The 16378-nt window shown below is 42.0% G+C and overlaps 1 protein-coding gene across 3 annotated transcripts in view; it reads left to right on the top strand.

The window, feature by feature from the left end:
• Positions 1-16378, top strand: part of STARD13 (StAR related lipid transfer domain containing 13) — a 381403-nt gene that overhangs the window by 145065 nt on the left and 219960 nt on the right. Inside the window, exon 1 of one of the 3 annotated variants that reach the window (XM_018056640.1) lies at positions 7471-7823. The exons of 1 other annotated variant lie outside the window; for it this stretch is intronic. In XM_018056640.1, coding sequence (XP_017912129.1) covers positions 7700-7823 — 124 coding nt within the window. In that variant the 5' untranslated portion in view covers positions 7471-7699. Of the gene's footprint in view, positions 1-7470; positions 7824-16378 lie in introns of those variants that run through there. One more of the 3 variants, XM_018056643.1, reaches the window with a different exon arrangement.

The raw sequence follows: 16378 nt of genomic DNA, 5'->3' as shown, positions 1-16378 counted from the left end.
CCTCTTCTATTCCTATGAATCCCCCTCTTCACTCTCCAGGGAACTCAGTTCCTTTCCTGCTTGAGGCTCAGTTTAACCTAAATCAGTTTGTTTCGTGATCACTTCACACTTACGTGGAAAGTGCCCAGCTGGTTCTTATTCCAGGGTTTTTACCTCCTGCAGTTGCTTCTCTCCAAATATAATTCCAGCAGTTTCTCTTTCTGCCCAACACTGTGATGTGTTTTACTGGAGTCCCTTTTGGTTCCTCTGGTTTCTGTCCTTTAACTTCTGTTCTTCAGATCTTATCCATAGTTCTATAGCTTCTTTCTTTTTCTTAGTCATTATCCTACTCTCCTTTAAAACCGTGCATGCTTTATCAACCAAAATGTTGTCTTTTTCCCTAGATAAGATATGGTTTTTCTTTTTTTTTTAATTTTTCAATACTGTAGTCCTATTCAGAGAGTCACATGTTTACCTTGCATGCTAACTTCACAGAACACTCCTACCTATTAAGGATAATCCAATTCATTTCTATTGCATATTTATGATACTGATGACTACACTTAAATTTTAACTCCGAAAACTTTAGACTCTAACCCTAGTTTGGATGGAAAGAGGACATTAAATTATGACAAAATTAGTCTCCTAAAGTGTAAAATTCAAATTTGAGAGGAAAAAAATCCTAAGTAATTAATCAGCTTGATTAAATGTTCTAAATGGTTAATAACAACTACCTATAGTAATATTAAATGTTCTGTCATTCTTGGTTCTTTTATCAGTTGTGACTTGGTACCTATGTGTGCATATTTATCAATTTCTATCTTTTTTAATGGGTTAATGCTAAATATTTCAACATTTCAATGGATAACACATGGGCACACCTAGTTTCCCCAGCCACTTTATAACCCCAATTTCCAAATTGTATTCATTCAGTAAGTATATATTGAGCACTTACCATGTGTTGGGCACTATACCCCACTAGGGATTCCCTTATGACTATACAGTGGAAGTGAGAAATAGATTTAAGGGACTAGATCTGATAGACAGAGTGCCTGATGAACTATGGAAGGAGGTTCGGGACATTATACAGGAGACAGGGATCAAGACCATCCCCAAGAAAAAGAAATGCAAAAAAGCAAAATGGATGTATGAGGAGGCCTTACAAATAGCTGTGAAAAGAAGGGAAGCAAAAGCAAAGGAGAAAAGGAAAGATATTCCCATTTGAATGCAGAGTTCCAAAGAATAGCAAGGAGAGACAAGAAAGCCTTCCTCAGCAATCAATGCAAGGAAGTGGAGCAAAACAATAGAATGGGAAAGACTAGGGATCTTCTCAAGAAAATTAGAGATACCAAGGGAACATTTCATGCAAAGATGGGCTTGATAAAGGACAGAAATGGTATGGACCTAACAGAAGCAGAAGATATTAAGAAGAGATAGCAACAATACACAGAACTGTACAAAAAAGATCTTCACGACCAAGATAATCATGATGGTGTGATCATTCACCTAGAGCCAGACATCCAGGAATGTGAAGTCAAGTGAGCCTTAGAAAGCATCACTACGAACAAAGCTAGTGGAGGTGATGGAATTCCAGTGGAGCTGTTTCAAATCCTGAAAGGCAGTGCTGTGAAAGTGCTGCACTCAATATGGCAGCAAATTTGGAAAACTCAGCAGTGGCCACAGGACTGGAAAAGGTCAGTTTTCATTCCAATCCCAAAGAAAAGCTATGCCAAAGAATGCTCAAACTACCACAAAATTGCACTCATCTCACACGCTAGTAAAGTAATGCTCAAAATTCTCCAAGCCAGGCTTCAGCAGTATGTGAACCGTGAACTTCCAGATGTTCAAGCTGGTTTTAGAAAAGGCAGCGGAACCAGAGATCAAATTGCCAACATCCGCTGGATCATGGAAAAAGCAAGAGAGTTCCAGAAAAGCATCTATTTCTGCTTTATTGACTATGCCAAAGCCTTTGACTGTGTGGATCACAATAAACTGTGGAAAATTATGAAAGAGATGGGAATACCAGACCACCTGAGCTGCCTCTTGAGAAACCTAGATGCAGGTCAGGAAGCAACAGTTAGAACTGGACATGGAACAACAGACTTGTTCCAAATAGGAAAAGGAGTATGTCAAGGCTGTATATTGTCACCCTGCTTATTTAACTTCTGTGCAGAGTACATCATGAGAAACGCTGGGCTGGTGGAAGCACAAAGTGAAATCAAGATTGCCGGGAGAAATATCAATAACCTTAGATATGCAGATAATACCACCCTTATGGCAGAAAGTGAAGAAGAATTGAAGAGCCTCTTGATGAAAGTGAAAGAGGAGAGTGAAAAAGTTGGCTTAAAGCTCAACATTCAGAAAATGAAGATCATGGCATCTGGTTCCATCACTTCATGGGAAATAGATGGGGTAACAGTGGAAATGGTGTCAGACTTTATCTTTTTGGGCTCCAAAATCACTGCAGATGGTGACTGCAGCCATAAAATTAAAAGACGCTTACTCCTTGGAAGGAAAGTTATGACCAACCTAGACAGCATATTAAAAAGCAGAGACATTACTTTGCCAACAACGGTCTGTCTAGTCAAGGCTATGGTTTTTCCAGTGGTCGTGTATGGATGTGAGAGTTGGACTGTGAAGAAAGCTGACTGCTAAAGAATTGATGCTTTTGAACTGTGGTGTTGAGGAAGACTCTTGAGAGTCCCTTGGACTGCAACGAGATCCAACCAGTCCATCCTAAAGGAGATCAGTCCTGAGTGTTCATTGGAAAGACCGATGCTGAAGCTGAAGCTCCAATACTTTGGCTGCCTGATGCAAAGAGCTGACTCATTTGAAAAGACCCTGATGCTGCGAAAGATTGAGGGCAGGAGGAGAAGGGAACGACAGAGGATGAGATCGTTGGATGGAATCACTGACTTGATGGCCATGGGTTTGGGTGAACTCTGGGAGTTGGTGATGGACAGGGAGGCCTGGCACAGACGAGTTGAACATGGGAGGAGAAGTGGAAAAGATAAGAATTTAAGAGAATTCAGAGATACTATAAATATCTATAAACACTATAAATATCTATAAATACTATAATACTATAAATTTGTATTTATACTAAGGAACAGACTCTAGTAATAACCAGCCATCCAAAACTATAATGTTAAATTCATTTAGTCAGTAAATGAGCCTTTATGTGCTGTTCACTAGAAAAGGTGCAAGAGATTCAGAAATAAAAGTATCAGTCCCGCTGTAGAAACTCAGGACTAGTGGGGAGGCTGTGAGGAAAGTGGACAGTTGCCCCCCTACAGTGCTCTGTGATGTGTGCTTCTCTGGAGATGGGCCCAAGGTGCTGTAGGAACACAGGAGAGGAGGAACATTCACCCACTGGGATTCATGGAAGGCTTCCAGGAGGAGGTGACATCACTCTTAAAGGTTGAGTGAAGAAAAAAATCAGAAAAAAAGGTGTTCAAGCAGAAGAAATGTATAAAGACATAGAACCAAGTAAGAGCAGTAGCTTTCTAATGAGAAGTTCATTATGCTGAAATTCGGGGGTGGGGGCGGAGGGAGAAGAAAACCTGAACTTAACTACGTGGCTGGAGAGGCAGAGAATGATGGAAGGTTCAGAATGTCTTCTAGATTCTCTCTTGTCTCTTGGACACAAGAAGGATGGCTGGTAGCATCACTTTGCTAACATAGGACATAGAGTCAGAAGCGTAGGTTTAGAGGTAAATTTTCAGGAATATCCTTTAGCAAAGTAAATGATATATAGCATCAGAGAAAAATCACTCATTTATTCTGCAAGTTTTTTCTGAGCACAGCTGTCAAGGAGTGATCTAGATGCTGAGGACACACTGCTGAATCAGACAGATCTAACATTGCTCAAGGTCTGCCTGTAAACAAACAGACAGAAAGATGTCCAGAGGAACCAGAGATCAATTGCTAGGCTTCAACAGTATGTGAACCAAGAACTTGCACATGTACAAGTTGGGTTTCAAAGATGCAGAGGAACCAGAGAGCAAATTGCCAAATTCACTGGACAATGGAGAAAGTAAAGGAGTTCCAGAAAAACAGCTACTTCTGCTTCACTGACTGCACTAAAATTTTTGACTTTGTGTATTTGTCTTGAACAAAACAAACTGTGGAAAATTCTTAAAGGGATGGGAGTACCAGACCACCTTACCCATCTCCTGAGAAACCCGTGCATGGGTCAAGAAGCCAGTTAGAATTGGATGTGGAAAAATGGACTGGTTCAAAACTGGGAAAGGAGTACAACATGGCCATATATTGTCACCCTGCTTATTTAATTTACATGCAGAGTACATCATGAAAAATGCAAGGTTGGATGAATCACAAACTGGAATTTAAATTTCTGGGAGAAATATCAATAACCTCAGATATTCAGATGACATAAGAGCCTCTTGATGAGGGTGAAAGAGGAGAGTGAAAAAGCTGGCTTAAAACTCAACATTCAAAAAACTAAGATCATACAGCTGCCCCCATCACTTCATGGCAAACAAAAGGGGAAAAAGTAGCAGCAGTAACAGAGTTTTTTTCTTGGGCTCCAGAATCACTGTGGATAGTGACTGTGGCCTTGAAGTTAAAAGACACTTGCTCCTTGGAAGGAAAGCTATGACACACCTAGACAGTTATTAAAAAGCAGAGACTTTTTAATCACTTTGCTGACAAAGGTCCATATTAGTCAAAGCTATGGTTTTTCCATGCGGATGCATAAATGTGAGAGTTGGACCATAAAGAAGGCAGAGTGCCAAAGAATTGATGCTTTCAAACTGTGGTGCAGGAGAAGACTCTTGAGAGTCCCTTGGGTTTCAAGGAGATCCAACTAGTCAATCCTAAAGGAAATGAGTCCTGAACATTCATTGGAAGGATTGATGCTGAAGCTGAAGCTCCAATACTTTGGCCACCTGATGTGAAGAACTGACTCACTGGAAAAGACCCTGATGCTGGGAAAGGTTGAAGGCAGGAGGAGAAGGGGATGACAGAGGATGAGATAGTTGGATGGCACCGCCAACTCAATGGACTTGAGTTTGAGCAAGTTCCAGAAGATGATGAAGAACAGGAGAGCCTGGTGTGCTGTAGTCCAAGGGGTAACAAAGAGTTGGACACAACTTAGCAACTGAATAACAACAACAACAGGGATAAGGATTTGCCTGATTTCTTTTCTGCAAAGTAGGTGGTATTGTCAGTCGCTCAAGGTGAAGACCCCAGGAGGCAGGGTAATCTTTAAGGTTCAGCTTTGAAGTAGGACTCCTGAAAAATGGGAGTGGATGCTGCTACTGCTGCTGCTGCTAAGTCACTTCAGTCATGTCCGATTCTGTGTGACCCCACAGACAAGGACCTGTATAAAGGTCTGCAAGTAGCCCACTGAGTTCAGAAAGCTTGCATTTGTGGCTGCTGCATCTGCACGGTGGTAAGCTTCCCTCCAGCAGAGTCAGCAGCTGGGCAGTCAGGGAACTTGGTTGTGCTGTGTAGCACCTGTTCTGTCCTGGGAATATCCCTCTAGTCATTTGGTTTCTGTTGGACAGTCCTGAATTCATGGTCCCTTCAACAGACAGAACTAAACAAATCTGCAAGGCCAGAATTTATCTTCAAATTAGTCACTTAAAAGAAAACCCCTAATCTATGACATCTGAATATAAAATATGTATTAAAGTAGAAAGTATCAATAAGTAGGGCCCAGGATCTTTAGAGCTAAATGATCAGTGAAATGGCTGGAATGCTCCTTGTACTATTCTATTCCAGTGCGTATAATGTAACAAGGACTGCCTCTGTTTGATTCAATTAGAGATCCTTTTTTAAAAGTTAAATACATCGCTTCCCTAGGAACATAATTGTGAAACATTTTGTCATTATACTGTACAGCAGTCACTTTAAGATAACACAAATCTTGCTTCTTGCTGAGCATTTCCTTACTACTACATGCAAACAAAACAGAGGATGTAATCAAAAGGGTATTTGGCATGGGTCCAGAAAGCAATGTGAATTAGTCTACAACTGGCCGCCATAGTTTCAAGTCTGTTTCTGATCCATGACTTATTGCTTCATAACTGATCATTTCAAAGGTTTACCAGGGAAAAAAAAAAAAAAAAGGTTTACCAGGATGGCACAGAAAAGGTCAGCCACTACCTTCTAGCTCATTCCAAAGTATTTCACTCGAGAACATTTTTGAATATTTAAAATGAGAGTATAAGACAATAAAAATGGTTTTTAACATCATTTTCCCCCCAATTTTCTACCAACAGTATAAACTAGTGGAGGGAATATTTACTAAAAGTGTAGAATTGCAGATGGAATACTTTAGGAAGCTGCTAATTTCTACTCCTTAACTCAACAGCAATTTATATAATAGAGAGAGGATTAGATAGTTTAATTTTCAGACTTCACATGGAGCATCTTAATTATTTTTTTAAAACAGCTGACTAAATTCTTGTTCTTATTTAGCATCTGATACAAAGGCAATTTTGTACTTTTTGTAAATTGATTTTCAAGCAATTTTACTGTTTAAATAATTCAGAAATTCTGTTTTGAAATAATTTAGTTTCTCTAGCCAAATTTGAGGTGTATGACATTAATCACATCTCACATCGTTCAGTACATCAGATGTCTTAATTACATTTTCTATAGGTCCTCCAAGCCCTTTAAAAGCAAAGCTTTGAGAAGAGGAGGACACCCTGAGGCTTGTCTTCACCTTTTGAGGGAGGCTTTAGAGCCCAGGGAAATGACTTGGACACCACCTCCTCAGGTATTTTTTAAAAGATTCGGTGTACTTCCTGCCAATTGTCCCTGTACGAATCAGGGTTAATTTCAAATTATAAACCTACTTCATGTTATTGGCTAAAACGCTTTTATTTTCACATTTCACTTCCTCATAATACCTACTTTTCTAACTGTATACAGATTTTAATGCTTTACCAGAATATGCAAGTTTATTTTATGTAGGCTTCTCATGGTTTAATATTTACAGGTTAGTTTCCTCACACTCAATGACCATGCAATGAATAAATAATTTTAGTTTGATTGTAGATTGCAGTCTGAAAATCATTTCATTCATGAAACCAGAAAAGACTTCTGTTAAGAACACCAGTATCTACCTCCATAAAGGCCAAACTGAGGAGCCTATTTCAAGTGACTTGAATTCAGGAAAACCATGATGAGCTTTTTCGGCACCATCTGTGGCTTAGTGTAAAATTTTTGTAATGGTTGTAATGGTGGCGGTTTCTGTGAGTGAAAAATGGAAAGTATCGAGAAATGGGAAGAATATGGTTCAGCCCCTGGTCTCTGAGTGAAAAGAGGGGTGGGAACTCCGTGACTGGGGGCCCATCCGAACCATGCTGTCAGATTTAGGGGAGGGGGGTAGGAAGAGAAAGCTCGCTGGGGGAAGGAGTGGGGCGCCAGACCGTCCCGGAGAGAGGGGGGAGGGAAGGACGGGAGGGGACGGGAGCGGAGGAGCGCCGAGCCGAGGGGAGGGAGGAGAGGGAAAGTGGGAACAGAGTAGAGGAGTGGACGGAGCGCAGAGGTGCCCTTGCGCAGCGCGCGCAGTGGAGACGCATCCCGGCCGCTGCGCGGGAAGGCGGCCCATGTCGCGCCCCCGGCTGGTCCCGGGACCCCAGCGTGAGTCCCGCGTCTGGCGACCCGAGTCGCCAGGAGTCTGAGCTGCGGGCCACGCGGGAGTGGCGGTGGCAAGCCCGCTGGTCGTTATGAGGACGGATCTAAAATGACCGGCAAGCGGAAACCTCTCCAAACGCAGCTCAGGCGGTCAATCAGTGAGCAGTTACGGGACTCCACTGCCAGAGCCTGGGATCGGCTGTGGAAAAACGTCCGGGAGAGACGGCTGGCAGGTCGGTGGCCCCAAGAATCGGGACTGCGTGGGGGCAGGAGAAGGCGCGGGCCGCGTCGCCCGCCCCGGCCCACCGTCCCGCCGCCGCTCTGGGCTCCCTACACAGGTTTTCTGAGCCCCGGGTTGGGTGGAGAAGGCTGCTCCCACCACCCTCGCTGGACCGGGTCGGAGCGCCCACGCTCACCGCGCTCAGTCTTTGCGCGCGCTGGACCTGGTGGCGGGTGTGGGCTCCGCCCCGCGCGCGCTGACAGCCTGGCCGGGCGCTGCGCTCCCGGCGTGGAGCCGGCGTGGGGGTTACCTGGGGAGTCTTTCTTAAGTGGCCGCTTTTCCTGGGCTGGCCCCGGCTCCGCCGCTATCCACCCGCCCTAGCCCAGTGAATAAATGAGTGCCCAGCCCAAGCGGCCCTCCGGGAGAGTGGTCCCTCTCCCAGCTTCGCCTTTTCCACGAGGGACGCGTCCACTGCCTGTGTGGGAGGAGGAGTCAGACAAGGCCAGGGAGCATACCCAAAGCTCTGGGAGACAGATGTTTACGGGGTAGAGGGGGAGGATTTGGGGAAAGACAGATGGACAGTGGTTGGTGCTGGCTGATAGCTGCCCACCACCTCTGTCCAGCTGTGGATCAGGTTCTCCTCACTTTGGGGCTGCGAAAGAGGGGCCTCTCTTTTGGAACCCATTGCTCATGAATCAGAGGAAGAGAAGAGGTGATTATTCCGAGCCAAGAGGTCCTTAAGAATCCTTGCTTCTGTCAGAAGGCCAGTCCCCTCCTTAGCTCTTTCTCCAGCTTCCTGGCTGTGGTCTTTCTTCTGGGCATGCTCCTTGGAGCTACCACCTCGAAGGGCCAGGGATGTAGGAAGTGGTCTGAGCCCTCTCAGAGTCCATGCTGGAGCATTAGGTCTGGTCAGTCACCACATCATACCTGCCACAATAAGGGAAGGAAGCCCTACTCCACAGCACCCTCCCCAGGCAGTGTAGGATTTAGGACTGCTTTCCCCAAGTGTTAGCAGCTGGAAGATATTTCTGGAATTGAGGGCATGTGAATGAAAGGGCCCCCTGAGCTGACCGTTAGTGGAGTCTCTGGATCTTCTGGCCTCCTCTCTCTCCAGCAGCATCTCCTGAGTGGGCCAGTGACCACAGGGGTGGAAGAGAGGTCAGGAGAAGAAGACGGGGTGACGCCTGGACAGAGGGCGGGATGGGTGGGATGGAAGAGTTAACCTCCTCTGGGCTCCTCCCCCTTGTTCCTCTTGAAGAGCTATAGAAGTCCTTTGCAAGATGTTCTGCCCTTTCTCCCATGCAGCCACATCTCTCCATCAGTCTGACTGCATTCTCGAGTAGATGCCCAAAGTCGGTGTCTCCTTGAGCTGGATCTTTTATCAACCTAACTGGTCAAATTAGAAGTGGGGATCATAGATGCTTCCAACATTCAATAGTGTCAGCATAGACTGGTCATCCCTTAGTTTCTCTCCAATACAGTGGCCCCATTTAGTAAGCACCCAAGAAATAAACAGACTTTGCAGTCTGAACCCAGAAATAAGTTGTGGTAACCCACTAGTTTTACTGTTGATTTTTAAGACCTGTATGTTCACTGCAGACCTCAATTAATAACAATTAATAACTTTCCTGGTTATCATGCTAAATTGTATAATCTACATGATGGATGGTGTTAGAGAAATTATTGTGGTCTAGTAAATTTTGTTGCTTCATAACTGCAGAATGCTTACTGCAAATGTCTCCTTCATAGCTTCTGTTATTAAGTTTGTTAAGTTTGTTAAATCAATGGATCCTCAGGAAACAAGAAGTCTTTCCAGGAGGGCTGCCAAGGCTGTGCTGGGTTTTTATAGAAGCTGAGGCCAAGGATGACTGCAGCCTTGTCTTTTTAAAAAGGAGATCTGGGAAGGAAGAGAGCATAATGTAAAGTCTGAAAACCATTGCGATTTTCCAGGGAAGTCATATATTCACACTGATTTTAGACACTGCAATATAGTTAGGGCAGTGAAGAGAAAAAGTTTTGATTCTGGAAAGTAAGCAATAGGTAGAGATTTTTAAGATAATGAAATATAGACATTATAAGACTAAAAGTGGCTTCAGAATGGTTAAGTATAAGAGTTCTCCCAGAGTAGTGTAATTATTTTTTTTAAATAGTGGTGTGAGGTTTTAAAATATTTAATCAGAATATTAATATCTGCTCACCCATAATCTGCTTACCACTCTGCTAACAGCAGATGCCAGCAGGTTATTCAACTGGGACCAAACAATCCCCTGTGAAGAGACTTCAACCTCTGCTTCTCTAAGCGAGCTGGGATGCCTGCCACAAAACCAAGCCAGCTCCATGAAGGAGCTTTTAGATGCAAATTGATTTTCTTGGGTTTTCTTGCAAAGGTAGCTAAAATATGGAACTTTGGCTATGAGACACTGAAATACTTACGTTATTAATGTTGGCATCAATTCTAGGTGAAAGTGTTTTTCATTTGTAAAAGCCTTCTTTATATGGGTTACTTCACAGTATCATAATAACCAACTAAATGAGTGTACCCCAGAGAGAATCTGCCCCCTCAAGGGATGTTATGGGGCTATTGGCTTTTTTTTCCCTGTCTTTTTCTATCATATAAAAGTTCTGTGCTGGTACTTCTTTAATTTCCCTAAAATTTTCTCCTTTTTCTTCTTTCAGTATTTATTTGCTTATTTAGCTGTGCCGGGTCTCAGTTGTGGCAGGTATGTAGTTTCCTGACCAGGGATCAGACCTGACCAGGGATCAGACCCTGGCCCCCTGCATTGGGAGCGTGGAGTCTTAGCCACTGGACCACCAGGGAAGTCCCACCTAAAATTTTCTTCCTATTACACTTAGTCAATAGAACAGTATTCAGAGTGCTTTATAACAAACTTGTATTTGTTGTCTGGAGCATTCTGAAGGTTTCTGATGCTCTCTTTTGCTTTTTAACATCCTGAGGCAAGAAATCCTTATTCTAACTCACTTTTCTTTTCATGAAAGTCTGCCTTGTCAATGTGACAAAAAGATAAGAAGTAGTAGAACTGTTTAAACATAGTGAAGCCTGTCGATTTCTGTGTGGTGGGACCATATTTAGGAAGGAGTCTCCTAATGCTCGTCACAATGATACAAATAATGAAGCTGATAGAAGGATAAGGTTTTAAATGATGTTCAAATATGTTCACTTCATTACAAAATTATACAAAGGGGTTATTGGTAAAGAAGAACTGATACTGGGAGCTCTGCTTGGGCTTTCTAGTTCTGGAGTAGCTGCCAGATTTTCATCAGATTGTGGTGTTTTGGCCAACATGTACTTTTTAATTACCTAAGACTAATCCTCATAAGGGTCAATGAGAGTTTTTCTCACCTGTCATCTCAATATTGATCATTGTAATAATGGTGGTAATTGTTGTTTATTCCTGAGACGACAAAGTTAGTTAGTGTTCAAACAAGTGTTCTGATTCAAGTTGTCAGAAGTCAAAGGTCACCTATGCCTACTTTGTGTTATACCACTCTGCCTCTCCATGGGCCTTACGGAGACACATGGACCTCCACTCCTTTCTCCAAGTCTCTCTGTCATTTGCAATTAGTTTTAAAAAGAATAAGTAAATTAATTGGGAAAATTACTCTTTCCCTCTGCAGTGACAAGGAGAACCCTATGCACCAAATGCTTGCCCCCCAGTCATCCTATTGGGCTGGGTAGTGTATGGGCTCATAGAGAGTTGAAACAAACAAACAGCCATATATCTGCCTTGTTGGGGCCCTTATGTGTGTGCTCAGCCCATTACCATCGCTGCAAGAAGCCAAGGGCCACAGGAAAGAAATGTTGTCATAAAGCCTCAGTACATGTTTCTTCAAGGTGGATGAGTGACAGGTTCTTTGGCCTCTCCATTTCCCTAATCAGCCACCACTGATGACAGTTCTTAACCTTTATAGCATCATTAAATTCTCTAGGCAAATGCACACCCTTTAGCTTTTGGTCTTTGTAAGCAGCTTCCTCAGTGGCTCAGCAGTAAAGAATATGCCTGTGATGCAAAAGACAGAGAAGGCCCTGGGTTCAATCCCTGGGTCAAGAAGATCCCCAGGAGGAGGGCATGGCAACCACTCCAGTGTTCTTGCCTAGAGAATTTCATGGACAGAAGCTGGTGGCCTACAGTCCATAGGGTCACACAGAGTCAGACACAATTAAAGTGACCAAGTACGCATGCAAGCAGCTTGAACTACTTCTCAAAAGCTAAGGTTTGAAAAAAATCCAAATGAGTTTTCTGAAGCTTTCTGCTCCTTTATTGAAACCTAACTATTTTGATGGAGATGTAATCCATATATTTGATTCCTTTATACTCACATAATGATATTTAGGTAGGTTGTGAACTAATTGAATGTTGAAGTCTTTTGATCTCTTTCATTGTCTCATTCTAAATCATTTCTCTTAGACACAGGACGTTATATTGCTGCCCAAAATAAACTAACCTAAAGCACTGAAAAGTTTGAGTTTTGTTAGAAATGCTAATTCCACCAAATTTCAGTGAGTTCTTGTCATGTTAAAACAGGTTTATTCATCCTCAAAGTCAACAGCAGCATCCTGTGATGTGATGTAAACATGAGATTGGGTCTTTAATGCAGAGTGGGATCAAGAATAGAACACGGGCCATAAAAATGTTCCTTATTAAAATCTAAATGGGTTCCATGATAGCAAGAAGTACAGAATCACGATGATACAAGCTGATCCTTTTCATTTGTTTTATATGTTTTTCCTTTCTATTCTCACTTTACTGTAAAGGACACCCCATCCTACTCTGTTGGGTTTTTACTTTTTAAACATCTCTTGAAAAGGGAAACAAAAAAAAAAAATCTGACTCAGGTAAATATACAATGAAAATCAGAGAAAGAGAGCACATTACCTGTGCCAGGGTTCTTCTCAGCCTTAGCTACCCACAGGGTGACCTGGAGCCTTTCAGAAACATGAATTTTTCAGTGCCTCACAGAGACTCTGATTCAGTTCACTTAGGGTCCAGGGATCAGTATTTTTTAAAGCTCTGCAGATGGTTCCAGTGCACAGTCTGGGTTCAGAGTCACTGACTTGTGTTAACTACCATATGACAACTCACAGAAGTCTGTGTCTAGTACCGATGCAAGATCATAGTCTAAGTCCTTAAGAGAAGTTTTGCTTAAGTGAAGTTGGAATGAACTTGTTATTTTACAGGGACAGAGGGGGAAAAAAGCCAGTTTTCCTGGAGCATAAGAAAAAAGGTGGTACAAGTAGGTGGTAGGAGATCACGTCAGAGTTATGGGTAGCGCCAAGCTATAAGATCAAGTTGGGCTTTGTTGCCAGGGCAAGGAGGTTGTATTTGGTGCTGCATGTGATAAGCAAGCTTCCCTGATGGCTCAGAGGGTAAAGAATCCACCTGCAATGTGGGAAAGCTGGGTTAAATCTCTGGGTTGGGAAGATCCCCTAGAGAAGGGAATGGCTACCCACTCCAGTATTTTTGTCTGGAGAATTCCATGGACAGGGGAACCTGGCAGGCTGCAGTCCATGGAGTCAAAAGAGTCGGACATGACTGAGCAATAAGCAAAGGATTTTAAGCAGAGGAGAGACAGGACTTGAATAAGTTACTGCTGGAGTGGTCTAGGTGAGAGAGAAACAGTGGCACAGGTGGGAGTGACAGTCATGGAAATGGAGAGAACGGGACAGATAGATTCGGGATATGTCTTGGACGTAGCACAACAGTGCTGACATTTTCAGTTGGAGGCTGATGGAGAGGGTTCAAGAGCCCCTGGGTTTGTAAGGCCAGGGGCTGAGATGGGGACACGTGGCATATTTGTATCTTGCAATTGCAAGAGACACTTTTTTTTTTTTTTTTTGCATAAGCCAGATGAAGAGTAAGTTCTCCTTTGGCCAAATTAGGGCAAAGGTGCCTGTTAGATTCCAGTGTGTGTGTGTGCTCAGTTGCTCAGTTGCATCCAACTCTTTGAAACCCCATGGACTGTAGCCCACCAGACTCCTCTGTCCATGGGGTTTCCCAAGAAAGAATACCAGAGTGGGTTACTATTTCCTTCTCCAGGGAATCATCCCGACCCAGGGATTGAACCCATGTCTCTTGCATCTCCTGCATTGGCAGATGAATTCTTTACCACTGTGCCACCTGGGAAGCCCCATTAGACATCCTAAATAAATGTCAAAGATTCAGACGTACAAGGAAAGTTTTGGGAGAAAAGTCAAATGCAGAGATAGAAATCTGAGAGTTATTGGCACATGACTATTATAGAATAAAGCCTTTGGACTGGATGGGGTTCCTTAGGAAGAGAATATAGTTAAGAGAGATGCCAAGGACCAAGTCCTAGAGTATCCTTTATTTAGAGCACAATATTTGGACATGAACTGTATGTACATAAACATGTGCTAAATTTCTGGAGAATAAGAAAAAGCAGCCCTGTTCCTAAACTCAGCCTTCTGGCGACTGAATAATAGTAGTGATATATTAAATAATCTTTAGTGACAGATTTACTTGATCTTAGAACTGTTGATAAATAAAAAATAATCATAAAAATATATCTCACTTTATTAATAAAATATGCATTTTAAATCTAAAAATGATATTGCAAAGTAAATTTTAAATAACATTTAAAAGAAAGACTTCTTAAGATTGCCCCCATAAAAATTAAAATATAGTTGATTAGATAAAAATGGTCTTAGAAGGAATACTTCTATGGTTACTGTGACTTGTTGGCCCCATGTCTGATGGGGTAAGAAGTTTATATTGGAAAGGAGATTTCTCCAGTATCTTGATATCTAGGAATAGGCTAAATAAGGTTAGCTTTTAAGAAAGGTTCTGTACTATATTGAATTTTCCAAGATTGCATCCATTTGCTGACTTTTACCAATTATGGTCTTTCCATAATAAAGATGATTGAAGGGAAATTTCTCAGAGAAAAATAGGTAACAAAGTCTTTAAGGTTTTGTGTTTCTAATGAGGATAACTTAAATATGACCTAATCTACAATATGCTGCCTAACCCGTGGAAGTAATGGTTTCCTCCTAGAGCTGGAGCAAAGAAAGGACCATATTCATTATTTGTGGGTGATTTCTCTGAATAGGAGACAGGAGCCCTACCAGTTGGCCAAAATTCCTTAAGAAGACCATCTGATACCATTTTTCTTGGTCACCAAGATGGTCACTTACTTGGACATGGAGCACATCTAATGAAATTAATATATATTCTTTTTTTTTTTCATTTTTAATCTTCTGTTGAACAAAACAACTTGCGGGTTTATCCAACAGTATATTTCTGTTCTTCCCTTTTGCAAATTTGTGTGTGTGTGCTTAGTCGCTCAGTCATGTCCAACTCTTTGTGACCCCCGTGGACTGTAGCCTGCCAGTCTCCTTTGTCTGTGGGGATTCTCCAGGCAAGAATACTGAAGTAGGGTTGCCATGCCCTCCTCCAGGGGACCTTTCCAACCTAGGGATTGAACCCAGGTCTCCAGATTTGCAGGCAAATTCTTTACCATCTGAGCCACTAGGGAAACCCATTTCGCAAGTTCAGGGATATTGCAAAATGAAAACAAGCATGATTTGAAGAGTGTTGCAATGTTCCTGGGCTGGCGCTATTTTCCCCCCCTCCAAATCCTTGAGTGTTTGGTCCTAAAGCAATTGAGATGAAGGACAAACATTTTTGTCACATTTGTATTTAGTCAATAAGTATTTATTGAGCCATGAAATAGCATCCTTGTCAAAGCATGTTGGGACTGTAGTGCAGGATATTAAGTCAGGACTGTGGTTTTATCCTGGCAAAGCACACAAATTTTATTATTATGCCACCCAAATCACTTAACTCATCTGTTTAACCAGAAATAGCACAGGCTTCCAGAAAGTGCTAAAGGACAGTATAGAATGCACCATGACTACACAATATTGTATTTGCAAACCTGCTGTGTCAAGCTATCTTATCTTCTCAGGCAGAATATTTCCTTAGTAACATTTTTATCTAAGATAAAATGTTCAGAACCTTATGGTTCTGTTATTTTGTGTAGTGGGGCATATTTTAGTCTATATTTCATCATGGCATACCATGGTTGTTGAATACTTCTTTCTCCTTCCTATATATGAAGTTAAATGAACCACAGAGATAATCATACAGCCTCATGAAAAGTGATACATTTACCAGCAGTGATTTTAACTGGAAGACTTATATGCTTCTTATCCTCTCTACACCAAGTGAAAACATGTCCAATTTCCTTGAAGGATCTTTATTTATTTTTTTTTAATTTTATTTATTTTTTTATTTTTTAAATTTTAAAATCTTTAATTCTTGCAAGACAGGGAAAGAGACACAGATGTGTATAATGGACTTTTGGACTCAGAGGGAGAGGGAGAGGGTGGGATGATTTGGGAGAATGACATTCATGTTTGAAGGATCTTTAAAAGTGTTTTCCACTGAAATTTAATAATTTCCATTAGAATAATGTCCTTAAAGTCCAAATGTTTTAATAACTAGAAGATGACTGTGTAAATTAAACTTATCTACTGCTGCATAAGAATGTGTGGTTTGTCACAATGACATCGCAAAGGGGGCTTCT

Source organism: Capra hircus, chromosome 12 (genome assembly GCF_001704415.2).
Source record: "Capra hircus breed San Clemente chromosome 12, ASM170441v1, whole genome shotgun sequence".
Classification (NCBI taxonomy): Eukaryota; Metazoa; Chordata; class Mammalia; order Artiodactyla; family Bovidae; genus Capra; species Capra hircus.
The sequence above is the reverse complement of the archived record's forward strand: the minus strand, read 5'-3'. Positions and strand labels throughout refer to the sequence as shown.